Source organism: Castor canadensis, chromosome 9 (assembly GCF_047511655.1).
Source record: "Castor canadensis chromosome 9, mCasCan1.hap1v2, whole genome shotgun sequence".
NCBI lineage: Eukaryota > Metazoa > Chordata > Mammalia > Rodentia > Castoridae > Castor > Castor canadensis.
Window position 1 is genome coordinate 438,627 of NC_133394.1, and position 19,661 is coordinate 458,287.

The 19,661-nt window shown below is 44.0% G+C and overlaps 1 protein-coding gene across 1 annotated transcript; it reads right to left on the minus strand.

The window, feature by feature from the left end:
- Positions 1-332: 332 nt before the first annotated feature.
- Positions 333-17,265, minus strand: Pgrmc2 (progesterone receptor membrane component 2). The gene is made up of 3 exons (XM_020153903.2): positions 16,815-17,265; positions 2,934-3,089; positions 333-1,572 (listed from the first exon to the last, which is right to left on the minus strand). Exons 1-3 carry the CDS (start codon positions 17,224-17,226, stop codon positions 1,475-1,477), a joined length of 666 nt encoding a protein of 221 aa, XP_020009492.2. The 5' UTR covers positions 17,227-17,265; the 3' UTR covers positions 333-1,474.
- Between the last annotated feature and the right edge of the window lie 2,396 nt (positions 17,266-19,661).

Genomic DNA, 19,661 nt, shown 5'->3' on the forward strand with positions numbered 1-19,661 from the left:
ATATCTACCAGTGCAATAAATCCTTTATCTGGTCAACTGTGGCTTGGAGTGCTATCAGTTCTAGCATCATCAGTTGGCATCAAAATGTAGAGTAAAATATGCCACTTCAGTATCAGTTCTTACCTTAATAGTCACAGATCTCATGAGAATGTTCCACAAGTGGAATTTCTTCCAAGTTACACTGAATGTGGTGCAATGTGTACAACTTGGTTAGCCAGTGTCCCCTTCTCGTTTCCAAGGCTTTCCTTATCTTGAGTCAAATGCACAACTATATTAACATATCACAATGCACTGGCTCATAGTTTTGTATATTAAAGTGCAACTCAAGCCTCTTTGGTTTATTGTACATGCTTTATTAAAACGGTACTTGTATTTACAGTATCTGCAGAAAGAGTCCCTTCCACGGCCTCTCACATACACCCAAGACTCACCCACACAGACATCCACACCACCGCCCCATGCACCCACACCAGGTGTGAGGGCCACTCCTAAAGTTAGGAGTGGTTGGGGGATAAGAGTTGATTTGTTTTCAATTTTTTGGGAGAGAGAAAAGCATGGGGGAATGCATTTGGCCATTACAGTGGTAATTAAGTTGTGTATATTAACAGATATGGCAGTTAACACTGACTGTTCCTTTTACATTCTAGATACACAGAATGACATCAAGTTTATTCCAACTTCAGTTTCAATGCTGCTTGTAGTGACTTCTGAATTCACATAGGGGCTTTCCCTAAAATTAATTCAAGTTTATGGAAGTGAAATAAGGCACAATTAATATTGATTTGACCTAGGGGAAGGAAAGGAAGAGATAAAATTGGTTTCTAAGATCTCAGTTGGGGAGTTGCTTTGACCTCAATCCACCTGAAACTCATTTCCAAAGGACTATTAGAAAAAAGTTCTTTCCTTTTCCCTGACAAAGCCCAAGTTTGGGAACTCACATTGTAATGTTTCAGTAGCCTCAACTACTCAAATTAACGTGCAACTCCCACCTCCCTTCCAGGCCTCCTCCCTCCTTAATGCTAAAATCAAAACACAGCATGTGAAACAGGAGTCCCTTGCTGCTTTTCGAGGAGAATTGTACACTTGAGTAGCAAATACGTATCTGGTTGTCTTTGATACATTTTTTAAAAAAGAAGGAATGAATGAAGGGGGGGGAGGGAGGGAAAGAGAGAGAAAGAGAGCGTGCGAGCTGAAAGTAACCTCCTTGTGGACTTTCTTGCTGTCGAAGAACTCCCTGACCTCTCCTTTGCAGATGACAAACACCCACCAGACATTAGAAACAACTGCAACAAAGGAGTTTGGCAGTGTAAATAATGTCTAGCACTCAGATCTTCATAGTGAGACTCATTTATATGGAACACAATCTGTTGAGTGTTTTCGCAGCAGGTGAATCAAACCCAAAGACACTGGACATTCTGTGAAGGGAGAAAGAACTGCAGTTCTGAAGGCCCCTGACTTTGGTTGTTTACAAAGTTCAATCCTGTTTATTGTGATCCTTGGTATCTTCTTCATCTGTGTATTCTGAAGGTTCTTCCCCTGGTTTTAGGAGTCTGCCTACATAATCATATTTTTCTGAAAAATACATCAAAAGAAAATCAGTAGTAGTCAAATTTGTTTCAGTATTCCATTACAGAGACAAAGCACTTGCCCCTTTTAGAATCACAGAACAGGCCAAGTTCTACCTGGGCTTCACCACAGTGGATTTTAATGCAGACAAAAAGACTGAACAACCCTGAAAAGGAAGTGGTGGCTTTTGGAGGTGGAAGACCACCTGAGGCAGAGACCCACGTGGTGAGCAGATGTTCTGGGAGAAAGTGTGGCTTCTCCTCGAGATGAGCCAAAGGAGGAGATGGAAGTGACTTTGTTACTTGTTACTGGTCTTTCCTGTGTCAAACTTTCTTCTTACTCTGCTTGTTTTTAACTTAGAGCCTTGTAGTCACGTTGGTATAAACTTCTCGATCTGGAAGTCAAACCTAGGTGAAGTGAACTAGCTACCAAGGGGATTAGTTAAGAGGACTACATCGCCGGGCACTGGTGGCTCGTGCCTGTAATCCTAGGTACTCAGTGAGCAGAGATCTGGAAGATCGTGGTTTGAAGCCAGCCTGGGCAAGTTCATGAGAACCTACCTTGAAAACACCCATCAGAAAAAAAGGGCTGGGAGTGGCTCAAGGTGTAGGCCCTGAGTTCAAACCCCAGTACCAGAAAAAAAAAAAAAAAAAAAAAAAAAAAAAAAAAGAGGACTACTTCATGCAGCAGAACTAGTACAAGCCAGAACAGCTATTCCAAAGGACCCAGGGGTCTGCTATGCTGCTGACACACTGACACACAGGTGGTAAAACTGACGTCATCAGGGCATGATAAAGGGAACAAAACTCCTTTGTAACCATTTGAGTTAAGACTAATTAAATCATTCGGAACTGTAATTACAGTACTGATACCACTAATCCAATTTTTGCTTTGATGGTACTGGGGATGGAACCCAGTACCAGGCTCTCAACATGCTAAGTGTGACCTATCACTGAGCTACACTAAGTCCCTCAATTCAGCTCTAAATGCAAGCCCATGTTTTAAAAAAATATACTTTAATGTGTAAGTCTTAAAAGACTAAAAGTGCCCATGTAGAGATCTCAGATGGGATTACAGGTGTGTGGCACCACCTGGCGATGTCAGTGTTTGTACTGGGGCATGGCTCAAGCAGTAGAGCATCTGCCTAGCAAATGTGAGGTCCTGAGTTTGAACCCCAGTACCGCCAAAGAAGGTCAATTTTTAAACACAGATTTTCATATAGCAACCATGTTAATATTTATGCTTAAAATACCATCTACTGCTGGAAATGAGGGGATGACACCCTCTAGCTCTTAAAAAGTGAAATGGTATGTGCTTTCTTTGAACTTACATTTAATTTTTCAAAGAACCCAAGAAAATGAAGGTACCTTTGAACTGCATTTCCCATTCTCGAACACTCTCCATCTGTACTGCGTTCAAATCTGAGAGATCATCGTACTCATCTCTAAGTGCATCCTTATCCAGGCAAAATGTTGCCAGTCCTCTGGAGGCATCCCTACCCGCAAATATTCCATATGGACCCGCTGAAAAAAAGGAAAGAAATTATTTAGCTTGCCTAAGAATATTTTACAATGTCAATAAACACACACACAAAGGCTGCTGGAGTATTTCAAGTGGTGGAGCGCCTGCCTAGCAAATGTAAGGCCAGGAGTTCAAATGCCAGTATCACCACTCCCCCGTTCCCCCAAAAAAGAAAAAAGGAAAACAAGTTTTTGTCAGAACTTTTGGGAATCAGAGGAAGTAGCTATGAGGCTCAGTTCTGGGCTAACACATTAAATAACGATTAGCAATTTCCCTCCCAGCACTGAGGACTGAACCCAGACCTCACACCATTTGAAGTTATGCCCTAGTCCTTTTGTTTTTCGATTTTGTCTGAGATAGGATCACTAACTTTGCCTGGATCAGCCTCAAACTTACCTGTATCCTGAGTAGCTGGGATTACAAGTATATGCTGGGACACCCAGCTAATGATTAGCATTTTGTCAAAGAATTTAGTGTCATTGTCTTTGGGGAGGAATGGCACAACTTGTGGTGACACAAGTGGAATACTCCCAAAGTCTGTCCTTGGGAGCACCCACTGTCTTGTCATGTTCCCTTCCTCAATGTCTGCACAGTGGCTGCACAGAAGGACCATAACTTCTTCCAAATAAATTAGCCCTAGTTCTAAATAAGGAGAAACTCAAGATTCTGACTGTTCAGCAGATTGACTTATGAAATCAGCATCTTCACCCAAAATCATGACTTCAAAAGACACTTCAGGGGCTGGGATGGAACGTGGAGCTGGAGAGCTTATCTGGCATGCAAGAGGCCCTGGGCTCTACCACAGCACCCTAGATGAACACAAAGAGATACTTGAGCTGTTTAAAAGACAGTAATAGCAACAAGTTGAAATAACATAATTTTCTATATCAAGAGCTTTGGACAGCTAGGTGCGGTGGTTCATGCCTATAATCCTCACTGATCAGGAGGATTGTGGTTTAAACTTCAAATGGACAGACCCAGAAAGGGAAAAGCAATCAGAAAAGTATGCAGTAGTACTTAACCTGGAAAAATAACAGCATAAGCATGTGTACTTCGGGTGTACATGCATGAAAAACATCAGGAAGAACATGCACCAAGTGCTTCACATGTTCTGGAGAATGGAAACGTTTACTTCAGGTATTTGGCAAAGACTAGCTATTTAAAAATGATTTTTATAACAGAAATCTTTTAGGAATTAACTGTCTTCATCTTAGGCTGCAGAATGTAGCAAATAGACGTTTTCCTGTAGCAGGAGGGGTTGAAACTCAGGGCCTTGTGATGGTTATGTTAGGCAGGCACTGTACCACTAAGCCATGACTTCTGCCTGCAAACAGACTTTTTTGCTTAAGATGTCTTTGTGTGTGTGTGTGTGAGTGAAGGCATAAAGACTGGGTGGGGCTTGGTGGCTCACACCTGTGATTCCACCTACTTGTGAGGCAGAAATTGGGAGGATAACAGTTCCAGGCCAGTGAGACCCTATCTTAATAAAAAAGCTTGGTGTGGTGGTGTGTATCTGTAACTCCAACCGCAAGAGAGATGTACTAAGGAGAACTGAAGTCCAAGATCCTATCTGAAAAATAAAAAGCAACAAGGGCTGGGGGCGTGGCTCCAGTGGTAAAGTGCTTGCCTAGCAAGCACAAGGACCTGAGTTCAAACCCCAATGCTGCCCAAAACCAGAAAACAAAAACATTTAAGTGCTAATAAGATTTCCAAAATACATGATTTTAAAAATGACACTCTTTCCCACACCACTAAGATATCCATATGTGACAAAGGTAATTTACAGGAAAGTTTTAAAACAAAACCTACTGGTTTTGCTGTTATGAAATGCCAGAGATCCTAGTTCTACTGCTGTGAACTATTACTCTAACAACAGAGCTCGTCAGGATAAAGTATTTTCTAATGAGAAGTAAACAAGTAAAATTCCTTGATTTTAAATTTGCAAATAATGACCCTAGACTATACTGAAAGCATTTAGAAAACTGAAAATGAGGTAAGAATTTGGTATGACCTAAACATTTACGAACCCTAATTTAATCACCGACAGCAGTACATCATGATGTTCCCTGGATGCAAGAGACTCAATCCCTGAAAGTTTACTGCACGGGGCGAAGGTAGCTTTCCTGGGATTTTGAACTCCTTAGGTGTGGTTCCATCATCACCACCACAGGATAATTCCTCCTGCAGTTGGTTCTGTACCCTGTTTCTCATTCCTGAGCACTTTCCTACTACTACTTGGTTTTAGGTGACTATCAAAAAGTATCCTTGAACGACTGTATAGTCTAACACTGAAAATACCTACAGTTTACTTAATCATCCTATTAATATAAACTTAGGATGCCATTTTGTCCTTTCAAATACAAGAAAATGGGGCACTATTTACCACTGGTCAACATTTATAACTTCTGAACTTTGCCTGTGTTCTTAGCTGACATTCGAATGGTATTCAGCATTTAGAAAAGAAATTCAATGTAGTTTCTATTTACAGAATAAAACCCAAAGTTCATTAAGTTGGAGTTAATTATTTTAGGGGAAATGTTAACTTCTAAAATTAAGGAAGAACTGCTTCTAGGGAAGAGATAAGTAAGCTTTTTCCCTTTTTTTTGTTTCCCTAGAACTTGACATGCCTTGTGGCAATAGTGCTTTCAGAAGACTGACACATGTGTCATGTAAAGTAGTAGTGATTTTTTTGTTGTTGTTCATTGAGAAACAACATACAAGCTTCATATATGGCCTTTTCAGGTTGAGCGGATCAAAGGTATAAATTTAAACCTTTAGTCACGAAGAGTGAGGCACACAACAGGAAAGCAACCCTCATGGTAGCACAGCCACGTAGCTGTGCACAGAGGATGAGAGCTTCCATCTTTAAAGAATTTCCTAGTGGCTTGGCTTTCATCCCTCAGGGTTTCACAACATGGAAGGACAGATTTCGCCCTCTCCTCACTTGGCAGATAGAAAGGAGGCACAGAGGCCTCTGTGACTCCCCTAAAGTCACTGATACAACTGGAGCAAGACTTCCGCTCTCTACCCACCCCCAGAAAACAAAGGACCCATGAGCCCAGATGGAATGACAACCCTGGAAAGTGCAGCATTTTATTAACTGCAAAACTTCAGGGAGTAGAATCTTAGAATTCATGTGAAATTAAATTTTAAGAAAAAAAACCATAGGTAGCAACAGCTTTTCTTAGCCTTGTTAGTATGCACCTCCATGGCCAGCAAAAGTTAATCTATGTCAGGTATTTCAGAGTATAAACCATATCATGATAAAAACTGCAAACATGTGAGCCTTGGGCTCAATGACCAGCACCACACACACACACAAAAAGCTGGAAGCATGGCTCAAATTGCAGAGTGCCTGCCTGCGGAACATGAAGCCCTGAATTCAAATCCTAGAACAACAAAAAGAGAGAAACAAAAAGTTGAACAAGCAAACTTTAAAGAGGTGAACTTGTTCAAAGTACACATCTATGGCATTATCACAGTGAGACCCCTCGTACTATTAATGTATGCCACAAAAAAATAAGTACATAGAAATAAAGCAGCAGTCAGCAATCAACATACACCACTGCATTTGCTAGCAAACCTCTCTAACAACTTCCCTAAGGAGGCCACAGCATTGAGTGAATATAAAAACATAACAAAACTTGATGCTACCTGTTCTCCTTTTGGCTTAAGATAGCTGACTTGGTAGGAACAGCTCGAGTCAACAGTTAATGACTGTGACTACAACCGTGTTTACAGTCCTCCTTTGGAGGCGCTCAACTGCGGAGGTCTTTCTGGTGACAGTTCAGTGGTCTGTCCTGGAAGACCATGGAAGAGCACAGCATTAATAAGTGGAGAGGGGACTGGAGGTCTAATGAAAAGTGTTTCTCCACACTCATACTACAACCAGAAGCGCATCTGAGAAATCAGCAACCCCTCCCCATGCCAGTAGTGTCCTAACATTGTGACACCTCTCCTTGGCTCTGCACAAAACAACAAAAACAGGGAGCTATCCAAGGGAAGCCAGCATTAGGTCTTTAGGTATGGTTTCGCTGACTGAAAAAGGAAAGGCTTTTTTTCCCTGACTCTTAAGACTCACTTAAACATGAATACAGATGGTCCCCAAACTAACGGTCTTCATGAATTTCAACCACTTCTGGGCCTAGTGATCCTCAGTAGAAATATAGGCTGCAACTCTGGGGAGGGTGGGTCCCAGCTCCCAGGCTGCCTGACCATCACAAGGGGAAACAACTCATACTCTATAGCTCTATGGGTACGGTACTGCATGCTTTTTTTTTTTGGGTAAAGAATCCAATAGATCACATAAAATGGGCTTTGTGACAAGGAAGAGGGTTTTGTCCAATTGTCATCCAGTAATAACTAAGGGAATTAAACCCTTACTGCCTCGTCAGAGATGAAAATACAATGCTGAAAATACAAGAGCACTCTTGCTACAAAAATTGAAATGGTATTTAAGACAAGGCAGTAATTATATAACAAATATTACAGGACATCTTTTTTTGAGGGGTGGTACTGGGGTTTGAACTCAGGGTCTTGTACTTGCTAGGCAGGAGCTGTACAGCTTGAGCCACGTCCCCAGTCTTATTTGCCTGGGGCTGGGCTCTGAATAAGATCCTTCTACCTATGCCTCCGGCATATCTGGGGTTACAAACAAGCAACACCAAGCCTGGCTTGTTTGTTGACATGGGATCTGGCGAACTTTGGCCTCAGTCTGACCACTCCTCCTAAAGTCAGGATTATAGGTGTGAACTAATAAACCCAGCCCTTAGGGCATCATTTTAAAGACGGATTTTACTCCAAAGATATAGTTACATATACGAAGAATTGAGTTTTTTTTTTTGTGGGACTGAGGTTTTAAACTCAGGGCTCCGGCCTTGCAAAGCAGGCTCTCTACCACTTGAGCCACACATCCAGTCAATTTTGCTCTGGTTATTTTGGACATGGGGGCCTCATGAATTATTTGCCTGGGCTGGCCTTGAGCCTAGATCCTCTTGATCTCAGCCTTCCAAGGAGCTAGATTACAGGCATGAGCCACAAGTGCCTGGCTGGAATTCAGATTTCACTATTAGTTTTTAGAGTAAACCCAACCTGTGGTTAAGGTTTTTAAAAATCAAAATCAACAAACTTTTTAGTTAATACGTCCTAAAACAGTTTATTTATAACATAATCATGTAGAATGGGTTGACATTACTTTGAAATGGCAACAAATAGTATATATGCTCATTAGAAAACAATGTTTTAAAAAATTAATGACTCTTCAACAAAATTGGAGAACAGGAGGGCAGAACAGGTTGGGAGTGGGGAGTGGCCCAAACAATGTATACACATGTAAGTAAATATAAAAATGATAAAATTAAAACAAATTAACAGAAAAACAAAGTAAATAAAATATGTAATAACAGATAATTCTGTGATCCTTAGGATGATTGCTGAAAGAGAACAAACAGCCTACTGTATATTAGTTTACTGTGGTTTAAAACTACAGCTTTTAAAGATAAACTTTAATTCATCAAAGTTTATAAACAGTTCAGTTTTCCGGCTTTTTTTTTGTGGTACTAGGGTTTGAACTCAGGGTCTACACCTTAAGCCACTCCAGCAGCCCTTTTTTTGTGATGGGGTTTTTCAGGATAGGGTCTAGCAAACTATTTGCCTTGGGTGGATTTGAACCACAATCCTCCTGATCTCTGCATCCTGAGTAGCTTGGATTACAGGTGTGAGCTGTCTGTTTTGTGTCAGGTAGACTGAATGTCTAATAATACTTGGTAACTTACTTCAAATGAGATTATGATTATGGGCCTAGGAACAAATGAGGCAATAGGTAAGAGTGTCAATGAAGTCTAACTAATAAAAATATGTACTGTGTACTTAGTCCCAGGAAGTCCCAAAACCTTTAGAGAAGTGTGGTAAATATGCAAGAAGCCTGTCAGGAAGACAAGGTCCCTGCACTCCTGAGGATCCAAGGAGTGACACCAGCAAGTCTGTTTCCAGTCCTGAGATGCCTCAAACATTCTACAAGGGACTGGAAATCCAGTCTTGTTTCTGAACGTCAAACTAGAGCTCCAGCAAGAGCTCCTGGCCTTAGCCTCAGGACTCACGGATGAGATGGAGGAGGGAAAACAAAAATTAAAACCCCAAGCCTCTGCCACTTGTGGAAATGGGGTCTGGGCTTACGTAACTCATGTGGAAAGAGAATGCTAAGTGAAAAAACCAAGAACTCAAATGTTTATAGAAATTAAACAGCAAAATAATACTTCAAATGTTAAGGGAAAAGATTATTCTACACTTGACATTGGGACAAACCGGATAGCCTTCTGTTAAAAACAAAACAGGGCTGGCTGGGGCTGTGGATCCATGGTAAAGCACTAGCCTAACATTTTGAGGAACTGGGTTCAACCCCTAGCACTGCAAACAAAACAAAAAAACCCACCACACAACCTCATAAAAGTTACAAAATCAATTTCAAATGCAAGTAAAACACTGAGCCAGTGGCACATGCCTATAATCCTAGCTACTCAGAAGGCAGAGATCAGGAAGATTGAGGTTCTAAGCCATCCTGGGCAAATAGTTTGAGAGACACTATCTTGAAAAAAACCCATCACAAAAAATGGCTGGTGGGGTGGCTCAAGGTGTAGGCCTGAGTTCGAGCCCCAGTACTGCAAAAGAAAAAAAAAAATCTTGAGTGCAAAAAGCCATGTGACATAACCTAGCAACCGTAAACTCAGAAATATGTGCATTCTAAAAACACTAATAAAAAGGCAAATAACTAGGAAAAAAATGTGCAACAAAGGCTGAAAAGATTAAGATCATGATTGAAAAACTGTGGCAAAGGATATATAATTCTAGAAAAGAAACATAAACGGTTCAAAGAATTGAAAATATGCCGGCCTCAATCAAGAAGTGTAGGCCATTGAGATGACACCTTACCCTGTCATATACCGACAAAGATCCGCACATTTAACATTTTTGGCAAAAGGGTGAAAAACAGGTATTTTCATCAAGTCGGTTCAATCTCTCTGAAGGGCAATTCAGAAATAAGTACCCAAATTAAAAACATCATACTGTAAGCCTCAGTAATTTCACTTTTGGAAATTTGCAACCCATGTGCATAAATGACACGTACATGAGTAGTTACTCCAGAATGTAATAAGGGACTAGAAACAACTAGAATGTTTATTTACAGTCCTGTTAATGAGGTAGCTTCCTACACAAATATGAGATGCCCAAGATATTAAAATAGAGCTGGGTGCTGGTGCTTACACCCGTAATCCTAGCTACTTGGGAGGCTAAGATCAAAAGGGATCCCATCTCCAAAAAATAACCACAGCAAAATGGACTAGAGGTGTGGCTCAAGCAGTAGAGAGCCTGCTTTGCAAATGTAAAGTCCTGAGTTCAAACCCCAGTCCCACAAAATGATACTAAAATATTGCTAAGGTGTGCCTAGCATGCTAGAATGGGGTGGGGAATAAGGTTCACATGATATGCCATGCTTACACAAAGCCCTAGGACACCCAGACTGGCCCCTGCCTCTGCAACTGCAGCATGGGGCTGGGAGATCATGGAGAGGAGGACTACTTTTCACCATATCTCTATGTTCAGCATGTATTACCAAACAAAAAATCATTTTTTGAACTTACATGAGGCCTTATTTTGAAACATACTTCACGAAAATACTTCTACAACTGAAGGTTCAGAGAACATTACAGGAAATATACTAAAGAAATAAAAATGTAGTAACCGGTGAAGATTTGCTCACAATAAAAATATAAACTATATGAAAAATGAAACATGAGCACATGCAACAGATAAGAGAACTGATATCCCAAGAATGAGACAAAAGGAACAGATTAAAGATTTAAGTTTGTTTAAAGAGGCGAAGTGTGGTGGTTCACTCCTGTAATCCCAGCTACTCAAAAGCTGGGATCAGGAAGATCACGGCTCAAGGCCAGTTCAAGTAAATAGTTCATGACAACTCATCTCAACCAATAAAACCTGGGTGTGGTGGTGTGCGAAGTATAAATAGGACTGTGGTCCGGGCCAGCCTGAGAATAAAAGCAGAACTATTTGAAAAATAATCACAGCATTCTGGGGGCTCTACTCACCCACTTTATACTTTTCTATCTTAATAAACTCTCCTACCTTACGTTTACTTAAAAAAAGAAAAATAATCAAAGCAAAAAGGGTGAAGCCTGGGGCAGTGGTAGAACACCTGCTTAGTAAGAGCAAACCCCAGTGCTGCTAAGAACTGAAACAGAGGAAGAGATTAGCAGCATGAAGAACAGAGAACAGAGAAGGTCATAACTGAATAATGGGTTCAAATTTTCTAAAATAAATGAGTGACACACCCACAATTTTTTTTGGGGGGTGGGTGGGAGGTGGGCCTGGAATTTGAAATCAAGGCTTTGTATTTGCAAGGCAGGTGCTCCACCACTTGAGTCACACCTCCAGTCCATTGTGCTCTGGTTATTTTAGAGACTGGGTCTTGAAATTGTTTGCCCTGACTGGTCTTGACCTGGATCCTCCCAAGTAGCTAGGATTACAGGTGTGAGCCATCAGTGCCTAGCCATACCCACAGATTTTAGTACAGCCCAGGACATGTTAAGACCAAATCTACCTTGGAGAAGCCGTGTAGAAGAGCAGAACCCTGAGGGCGAAGACAAAAAATCTCAACTACAACCAAAGAGCAAAAGCAGATTAGTAAAAGGAGACACATAAGCTAAAGGCAGGTTTCTTGTCAACAAGCAGAGGCAATGATGCAAACTACGAAACAGCTGAGGTAAAGTAACAATCTATAATTGTATACCCTACCCAAACTATTATTTCTGGGGACAGATAGAGACAAAACAGTTTTTCTACCAATGAACAGGAACAGATCTCACTACAATAAAGACTGAACTCTATGAAAGAAAGAAAATTTTAAAAAGGCAATTATACTGGTAAATACAAAGGCAGTATTAAAAAGATTAACCAATTTTAGGATGCAACAGAACTAAGAATCTAGCAGTGATACCATGCAAAACAGGATAGGGAAGGGAGCAAGGTCAGTCAAGGCTTTTCTCTTTTTAATAGCATTTGCTACACAGCCCAGGCTGTCCTGAGCTTGAGTTCCTTCTGCCTTAGCCTTTCTAGCCCTGGGATCACTTACAAGCAGAGCCATTACGCCCTGCTAAGGTCAACCTTTCTGACACAGGCCTATGTGTTACATAACTCCAGGGGATTCCATCCACTGTGGTCATGGCAGTTTTGTCTATTAAAATACAATCTAGGCCTGGTGAAGTAGGTCAGTAGAAGAATGTTTGCCTAGTATTCTTGAGACTCTGGGTTTGAACCCCAGAAAGAGAATCCATCAAGCCGGGCACTGGTGGCTCAAGTGGTAGAGTGTTTGCCTAAGCATCAGGCCCTGAGTTCAAATTCCAATATTGCCAAAAAGGGCGTAAAAAAACCCCCAAAACCTGAGACAGGATCTATGTTTTAAAGATTACAAGGTGCCATCAGGATCTATGTCTCAGATTGTTGAAAGAACAATACAAGAATTTGAGTGGCTAATTCCAGATGATGCTACCAACTCTTGACTCCTCTCTTCAACCCTGAATAACATCTTCTGGTCTCAATACTTGCTTTAACCTTATTATCCTTTATCCTTTTTGTAATTTGCTTTAGTATTTATACAATTTTCTGAAAGAGTAAAAACAATGGGATGATACTGAACTCAGAAAGGTCAAGTAGGTAGAAAGAACTAGTAGAAATTCAAGCAGAGTATCATAATTCTTCTAAAATCCTTTTATCTTATTGGCAGGTAATTGATGTGCATGGCCATCAGCCCCACCCACAGACCTAGTGGGCTTCAATGCTGGGAACTGGACGACCAGCTGTAAAGACAACTTTGATGCCCAGGAAGCAACACAGGTTGTCTTTGTGTTGCCAATCCTCACTTTAGCTGCAATTATGTAAACGAAAGCACTCAAATGAACATACTGAAGACACAATTTTGAAAGGAGGCAAAGCTACTAATGTACATGTGCTCCTTTCCTCAACCTCCTAAAAATTAGGCATTTCATGGGTACTTTTTTTTGGCTTTTTGGCAGTTTGGGAGTTTGAACTCAGGGAGACTCATGAATGCTAGTCAGATACTCTACCACTTGAGCCACTCTGCCTGCCTTTTGTTGTGATTATTTTTTGTGAAATCAGGGCTTTCACCTTGAGATACTCCACCTGCCCTTTTTTTGTGATGGTTTTTTTTGAGACAGGGTCTCAAGAACTGTTTTGCCTGGGCTGGCTTCAAACCTTGATTCTCCTGATCTCTGCATCCTGAATAGCTAGGATTATAGGCGTGAGCCACCAGTGCCTGACTCACAGGGTACTTCTGTGATTTTTTTTTCCAATGGAATTTAAAAGTTGGATATGGCTTGGTATATGTTAGAAGAATGTATGACTTACTCCCGTTCCAAAGAATAAAACACTGTATTAGTAAAGTTCTGTTGCAGTAATACTAAATAAAAATCATTAAAGATTATACTATCTGAGTCTTCAAAATCTACTGACCCTAAGCATGTGAAATAGGACAGAAGAGGTGACAGTGAGAAGAGCTGGCCTGTGAAGCCACTAAGACCTGGATTTGTTTTCTAGTTCTGCTACTTACTAGATATGTGCCTTTGGGCAAAACCTCTCTGAGTTTGTTTTCACAGACGTAAAATGGGAACCTAACTTACACATAGTGCTGCTTGAAAACTAAGTGGGATAAGCTCAAGAGACGGTTCAGCCATGCTCAACAGAACTCTCTGGAAAGATGAAAACACAGGACGCCGAACGCACTGTCTGATGTGGTAGCTGTGTGGGTGAGCACTTCGATGTGGCTAGTTGTTACTGAGGAATTCACTTTTTAATCATATTAAGCTTAATTAATCATTTGTGGATTGCAGGTATCATACTGGACACAAGCCATGAAAGGATAGAAAAACAATAGTAAGATTCTCTACAGGTTTGTCCCAGAATAGTGTTCACTTGACAGTGTAGGAAAGCTTTGTAATCAAACATCTAGATTTATCAGCTTATGTGAGAGGGACCCAACCGAGTTATCTAAACCTCAGATTCACCTGTAGGGCAAGGGATCATGGAGATAACAAATTAATGGCGCTGACAGTAGGTGCTTCCTTTCTCCTCCCATATTCATTGTTTCTTACATGATCATACTTTCCTCACATGCTAGCCAAATGCCTGACCTGTTACTAAATTTAATATTGACAAATGTAGTTAACACATGTTGGCAGACCGTTGGCAACAACTATATGTGACTATTAAATTTTAATTTTTAACAAGCTGAACTTTGAAAATGTATGACTAAAAGAAAATATCCAACATTATGGAAAAAAACTCACAAAACAATCTTTAATCCTAAAACTATCATTGCAAAACAGAAGTAGATATTGACTAGGCATAGAAACAAAGTTTTCTAGCTCTCTTAGCCCAGTCTTTCAAGTTACTAAAATTCTCAGAAAAGGCTTTATTGCTGTTGAATTGTAATGCTACAAAATTACTTATTTCAGGATGAAAACTGAAAGCAAAGCCTAACTTGTAATTATTTTGTAGCCAGAAATTTGGCTTCTTTTCAAGACTTTTTGAACATGCCATTCATCTAAGATCATAAAATGTTCTGGCTACCTTTTAAGTCTTCAAAATCTACTATAACTTTCAATGATAAAATATTCCAAATGTCTCTACTAGGTTGTTGATCAAAACACCTAGAATAAAATAATCACTCATCAGAACCTGGGAACTGGTGGGAAGCTAACCTAAAAGTGACTTCTCTCTCTTTTTTAGTGCACTGGGGTTTAAACTCAAGGTCTCAGGCTTGCTAGGCAGGCCCTGTACCACTTGAATCACTTCGCCAACCACTGACTTCTCCATTCTTATCTGAGCCCCCTCCTCCAGCTCAAGCCACACAGAAGCAATCTGCATTTCATCTATTACTCTTAATTTTTAATTTCTGCCAAGAACATCTACCACTGGAGGCTGCAAAATATCTACTGACTCTACCCTGGCTAAGTGGGAGGACAAAGATGATTCTTTGTACTAAGAATTTGCTTCATTGTCAGTTTAGACAGAAGGCACAAAGACAGATCTTTTAGTTACGTTCTACATTAAAAATTTAAACCTGTAGGGCTGGAGGGGTGGCTCAAGTGGTAGAGCACCTGCCTAGCAAGGTGAATGCCCTGAGTTCAAACTCCAGTATTAAGTAAAATTTAAACCTGTAGACAGTTTCTAATCACTGAACACATTTTAATATCTATGGAGAAAAACACTGTGTAAATTGTTAATTTAAAAATTTTATTTAAGGCCAGCTATGTGGCTTAAGCTGTAGAGCATGCCTGCTTTGCAAGCACCAAGCCCTGAGTTCCAACCCCAGTCTATATCTATAGTAGATATATAGTATATAGTAGACATAGATATAGATATATGTGTGTGTGTATAAAATTTTTGTTTTGTTTAAATACTGTACTTGGCCCTATTCTCTGCTCCAACATGCTCTGAAAGTCAATAAAAAAGTATTAACCATTTCAGCTGATGACAGCAGGGAGACATCTGGTATTTCTATTTATATAATCAGGAACAGATACTTATAAGTAATCTATAACTTGGTTGGACTGAATGTACATATACGAACATCAAAGAAATTAAATAGGCTGATGTCAAAAATCTTCAATTTCTTATCTGTATTCTAATTAACAAACAACAAACCAAACCAGTTCTGAAACATCACACAGCCACCAAGCAGTGAAATCAGAGCTCTCTTTCACAAGCATCAACCAAGACTGTCAAGCCCCTTGGCTCTAAGGGTGGGACGCACTCCTTCCAGTCTCTCACTTCGTTACTTATCTTACTGAACAGTCTCCCTTTTTAAAAAACAGCCCAGGGCCAACCAGGATGCACAAACGCGCTAAATTCCATGGGATACCAGCCGGTTCACACGAATTTCTTGCAGAGTCTGAAACGTACGTTACAACTACGCTGTAAAAGAAGGGCTTTAAGTCAACTGCCCCGCACACGGTTCTTTGAAAGCAAAGTTCTACAAATCTTGCAGAACGGGTGCACTGGGGGGGGGGGGGTTCTGACTTTCTAGCTCTTTCTGCTGTAAGTCTGCTAACGTGTATTTGATCAACGTGCATTTGAATACTCGCCTTCGTAACAGCATAAAAAGAGAGGGAGGGAGAGGAAAAAAATAAAAGCGGCCGGACAGACCCGCCTGCTCGCGTGAGCTCCGCCCCACACCGGGCGACACCCTCGCCCGTCCGAGAGACCAGCGTCCCGGGCCGTCCCATCTCAAAGACGCCTTAACCCTGGAAGCATCCCCGAGCCCAAACTGGTTTAGGACGAGTCCGGACCTCACCCTGGGGGCTCCTGTCCCTGATGTGCCCCTCGGGGAGGAGGAGGCAGAGGTTGACGAAAAGCAAGCTGTGGACTGACTACACGGCCTAAAACTTTGGGTCCCCCCTTTGGACACCTGCCCGCCCCCCTTCCTTTAACCACAAGCTCAGGAAGGGCGAGGGCCGGCGCGACCGGCGGATCCTAGCGTTTTCCGCGGTTCAGCCCAGAAGGGGCTGCGGGAGCGACGGGACACGGCCTGGAGGGCGCGGGCCAGCCCGACCCGGCTCTGGGGCGCAGGGGCGCCCTCCCGGTCGAGGGGTCGCGCTCGGGGTCCCCTCCCCCTCCCTCCCGCCATCGCGTCTCACCTGGGCCGTAGAACTTGCTGCCTTTGGTCACGTCGAAGACTTTCCCATTGACCGCGAGCAGGATGCGCGGCGTGCGGGACCCGTCGAACTGGCGCAGCTGCTCCAAGCTGAAGTCCCGCTTCTTCATGCGGGGCAGAGCGGCGGCCGGGCTCTCCTCGCCCGCCCCGGCCCCGGCGCCCAGACCCCGCCGCCCCCAGCGCACCCACAGCCGGTAGGCCCCCAGCAGCACCAGCGCCACCAGCGCCACGTTTAGCAGCATCTCCCCGCCCCCCGTCAGAAGCGCCAACGCCGCCGCCGCCCAGCCGCCCCCTTCCGTTGTCGCGCCGCTGGGACTCCCGCTGCTGCCGTCGCTACTGCTCTCGCTGCCACTCCCCAGGGTGCCTGACTTCAAGTCCCCATCCCCGGCCGCCATCACTGCCCGCCAGCGCCTTCCTCCTGCTCCCCGCCCCCTGCCCTCCCCAACCCCACGGCTGGCCCCGCCCACCTGGGCCTTCCCAGCCAATAACGTGAGGGGAGGAGGCGGGGCCAGGCCGGCTCCTGATTGGATGTTGGCGAGGTAACGTTGTATTCCATCTCTCTCCCCTAGCTGGTCTGGTCGCGCGTGATGCCCCGCCTATCTCGCCCCACACTTCCCGGCTCTCTCTCCGCGCCTCGGCTGGGTGAAGTACGGGAGGGGGCGGGTTTGAAGAAAAGATGCCGCGCCGGCCTCGCGCGCGCGCGCGCGTCCGCATGGGCGGAGCGAGATGACCGCGCGTGCGCGGCTCCAGGAGCGCCACGCGCTCTCTTCGGCTCCGCAGCCTCTTCGGGAGACGCTCCGCCCCGTGTCCCTGCTGCGCGCGTGCGCCCCGGAATCGCTTCCCCGCCCAACCCTGGGTCTGGGTCCGCGAGCTCCCGCCTCGCCGCTCTTTCGCTCGGCTCGGGAGTCACTTGCGCCGAGGCGGTGACGATGGCGGTGGCGGTGGCGGGCCTGGCGGGACGCGGCGGCGCCGTTCCAGCGGCGCGGGCGGCTTGGAGCTGCTCGGCTCCCGGCCCCGGCCTCTTGGCGCTGGGGGGACGAAGCCGGCATTGGGGTCTTCGCGGGCGCCCTCGGTGACCTTGGCCAAGGCCGCCCTTGGAGATTTCAGAGCTCAGACAGGGGCTCGCCCTGCCTTTGAATCAGAGCTTCCGCGGCCCTTGTGTGCGCTCACCCGCTCGGTTTACAGCGTCTGATTTGTGCACCGGGACGCCGGTGGCTTCAGTCCCTGAAATCCCAGCGACGCCACCCCAGAGCCTCCCGCCCCCGCCTGTCGTCTTTGTGTCGCCAGCCCAGGGTCCAGGGTGTGACTTGGGGTGGAGGGCAGGGGCGGCCGAGGACGCGTCAGGGAGCTCAGTGGTCGGGGTTGAGGATGTCCTTAGGGCCAGGGTGCCTGGGGGACGACAGAGGACAACAGCAGCCAGGCGTGTGAAGGCCTGCCCGGGAATGAACGGGAAACGGGCTGTTAGCAAGAAGGCACACTAGTGTTTGTAAAGGGCTTGAGTATTTTAGGTGCCGTGGCCCATAAGGTCCCCTCTCAACCCCAGAGGCTTCATAGCAGGCAGCTCGTACCTTATTGTCCAGAAGTGGGTCACTAGCTGTCCTTAAGGCAATAACTGACAGGAGATGGGAGCACCTTGATTATTCTGTTACCTGACTTTTGGGAGTCCTTATGTGAGTTGGGCAGTAAGCATCCCTGTCACTACATATTGATGTCACCCCAGGCATTGTGGTGCCAAAACCCCTCTTCCTCTCCAGAGAACAGATTCTCCCCAGAAGGGCAGTACTGGTTGAGGATCACTGGCTTAAGCCTATCAGGCCTAACCTTGGAGCAGAATTGTTTGTTGCTCCTGATTGGTTTAAGTGAAAGGAATTGAGCAGCTTTGAAGTTCTATTGCCAGGGAAGTGGGGTGGGGTGAGGTGGGGGTGGGGAATGGTGGGTAGTTAACCACCATGTCTGCTGCCATGTGAAGTAAAAAATTCTGTACCCTTGATAAGATAAATGTCTTGACTTCTTTGCACTTGAAGCTCCATCCCCCCTTTGAGTGCTCTAAGCAGCTTATCCTCGTAGTAAGCTTTCTGAACTGGTCTAAAAGGGAGTTCTTCCTTTTTTGCCTGAGACAGTAATCCCTCCCAATAGGATCCCCCTGCTTAAATACTGCAATAGCTTTCCAAGGAGTGTCTTGGTTTTGGTTTTCTTTCCCTACTTCATTCCCACATGAAGGGACTAGTCCTGTAATCCCAGTTGCTTCTGATCAGACATCAATCTCAAGGGGAGCTTAGCAATTATTCTTTTGGTGGTACTGGGGTTTGAACTCAAGGCCTTGGGCTTGCCAGGTAGGCGCTCTACCACTTGACTCACATCCCAAGCTCTTTTTTGCTTTAGTTGTTTTTAAAATAAGCTCTCTTGGGCTTTTTTTGGCAGGGGCTAGCCTTGACCAGTGATACTGCTTCTCCAGCCTCCTGAATAGCTGAGATTACAGGCAGGCATGCCACCACACCTGGCTTATTGGTTGAGATGGGTGTTGACTTGCCTTGAACCTAGATCCTCTTGAAACCCATTTCTGGAGTAGTTGGGATTATAGGCATGAGCTCAACAATTGAAAGGAGACAACTCAAAGCTGTTTATATTCAGGGACCTCCACAAATCCATCAATGGCCTCCCTGCCTTCCCTCCCTCTGCAAGTGAATCAGGCACCACTCTTCACAGTGATTGTTTCCCTTCACTACCTAGTTCCATGCCTCCCACTCACTGTGTTCATTCCCCACTACTTCCTCACTGAGAGTACCCCTCTCTCATTTCCACTCATCTACATTCTGTTATTTTTCCTTTC

Coding starts and splice junctions, on each gene's coding strand:
- Pgrmc2 (XM_020153903.2), bottom strand. CDS start 17,226: ATGGCGGCCGGGGATGGGGACTTGAAGTCAGGCACCCTGGGGAGTGGC. Junction 3,090..16,814: donor CAGCAAGTTCTACGGCCCAG/GTGAGACGCGAT, acceptor CCTTTTTTTCAG/CGGGTCCATATGGAATATTT. Junction 1,573..2,933: donor ATGGGAAATGCAGTTCAAAG/GTACCTTCATTT, acceptor TGTATTTTTCAG/AAAAATATGATTATGTAGGC.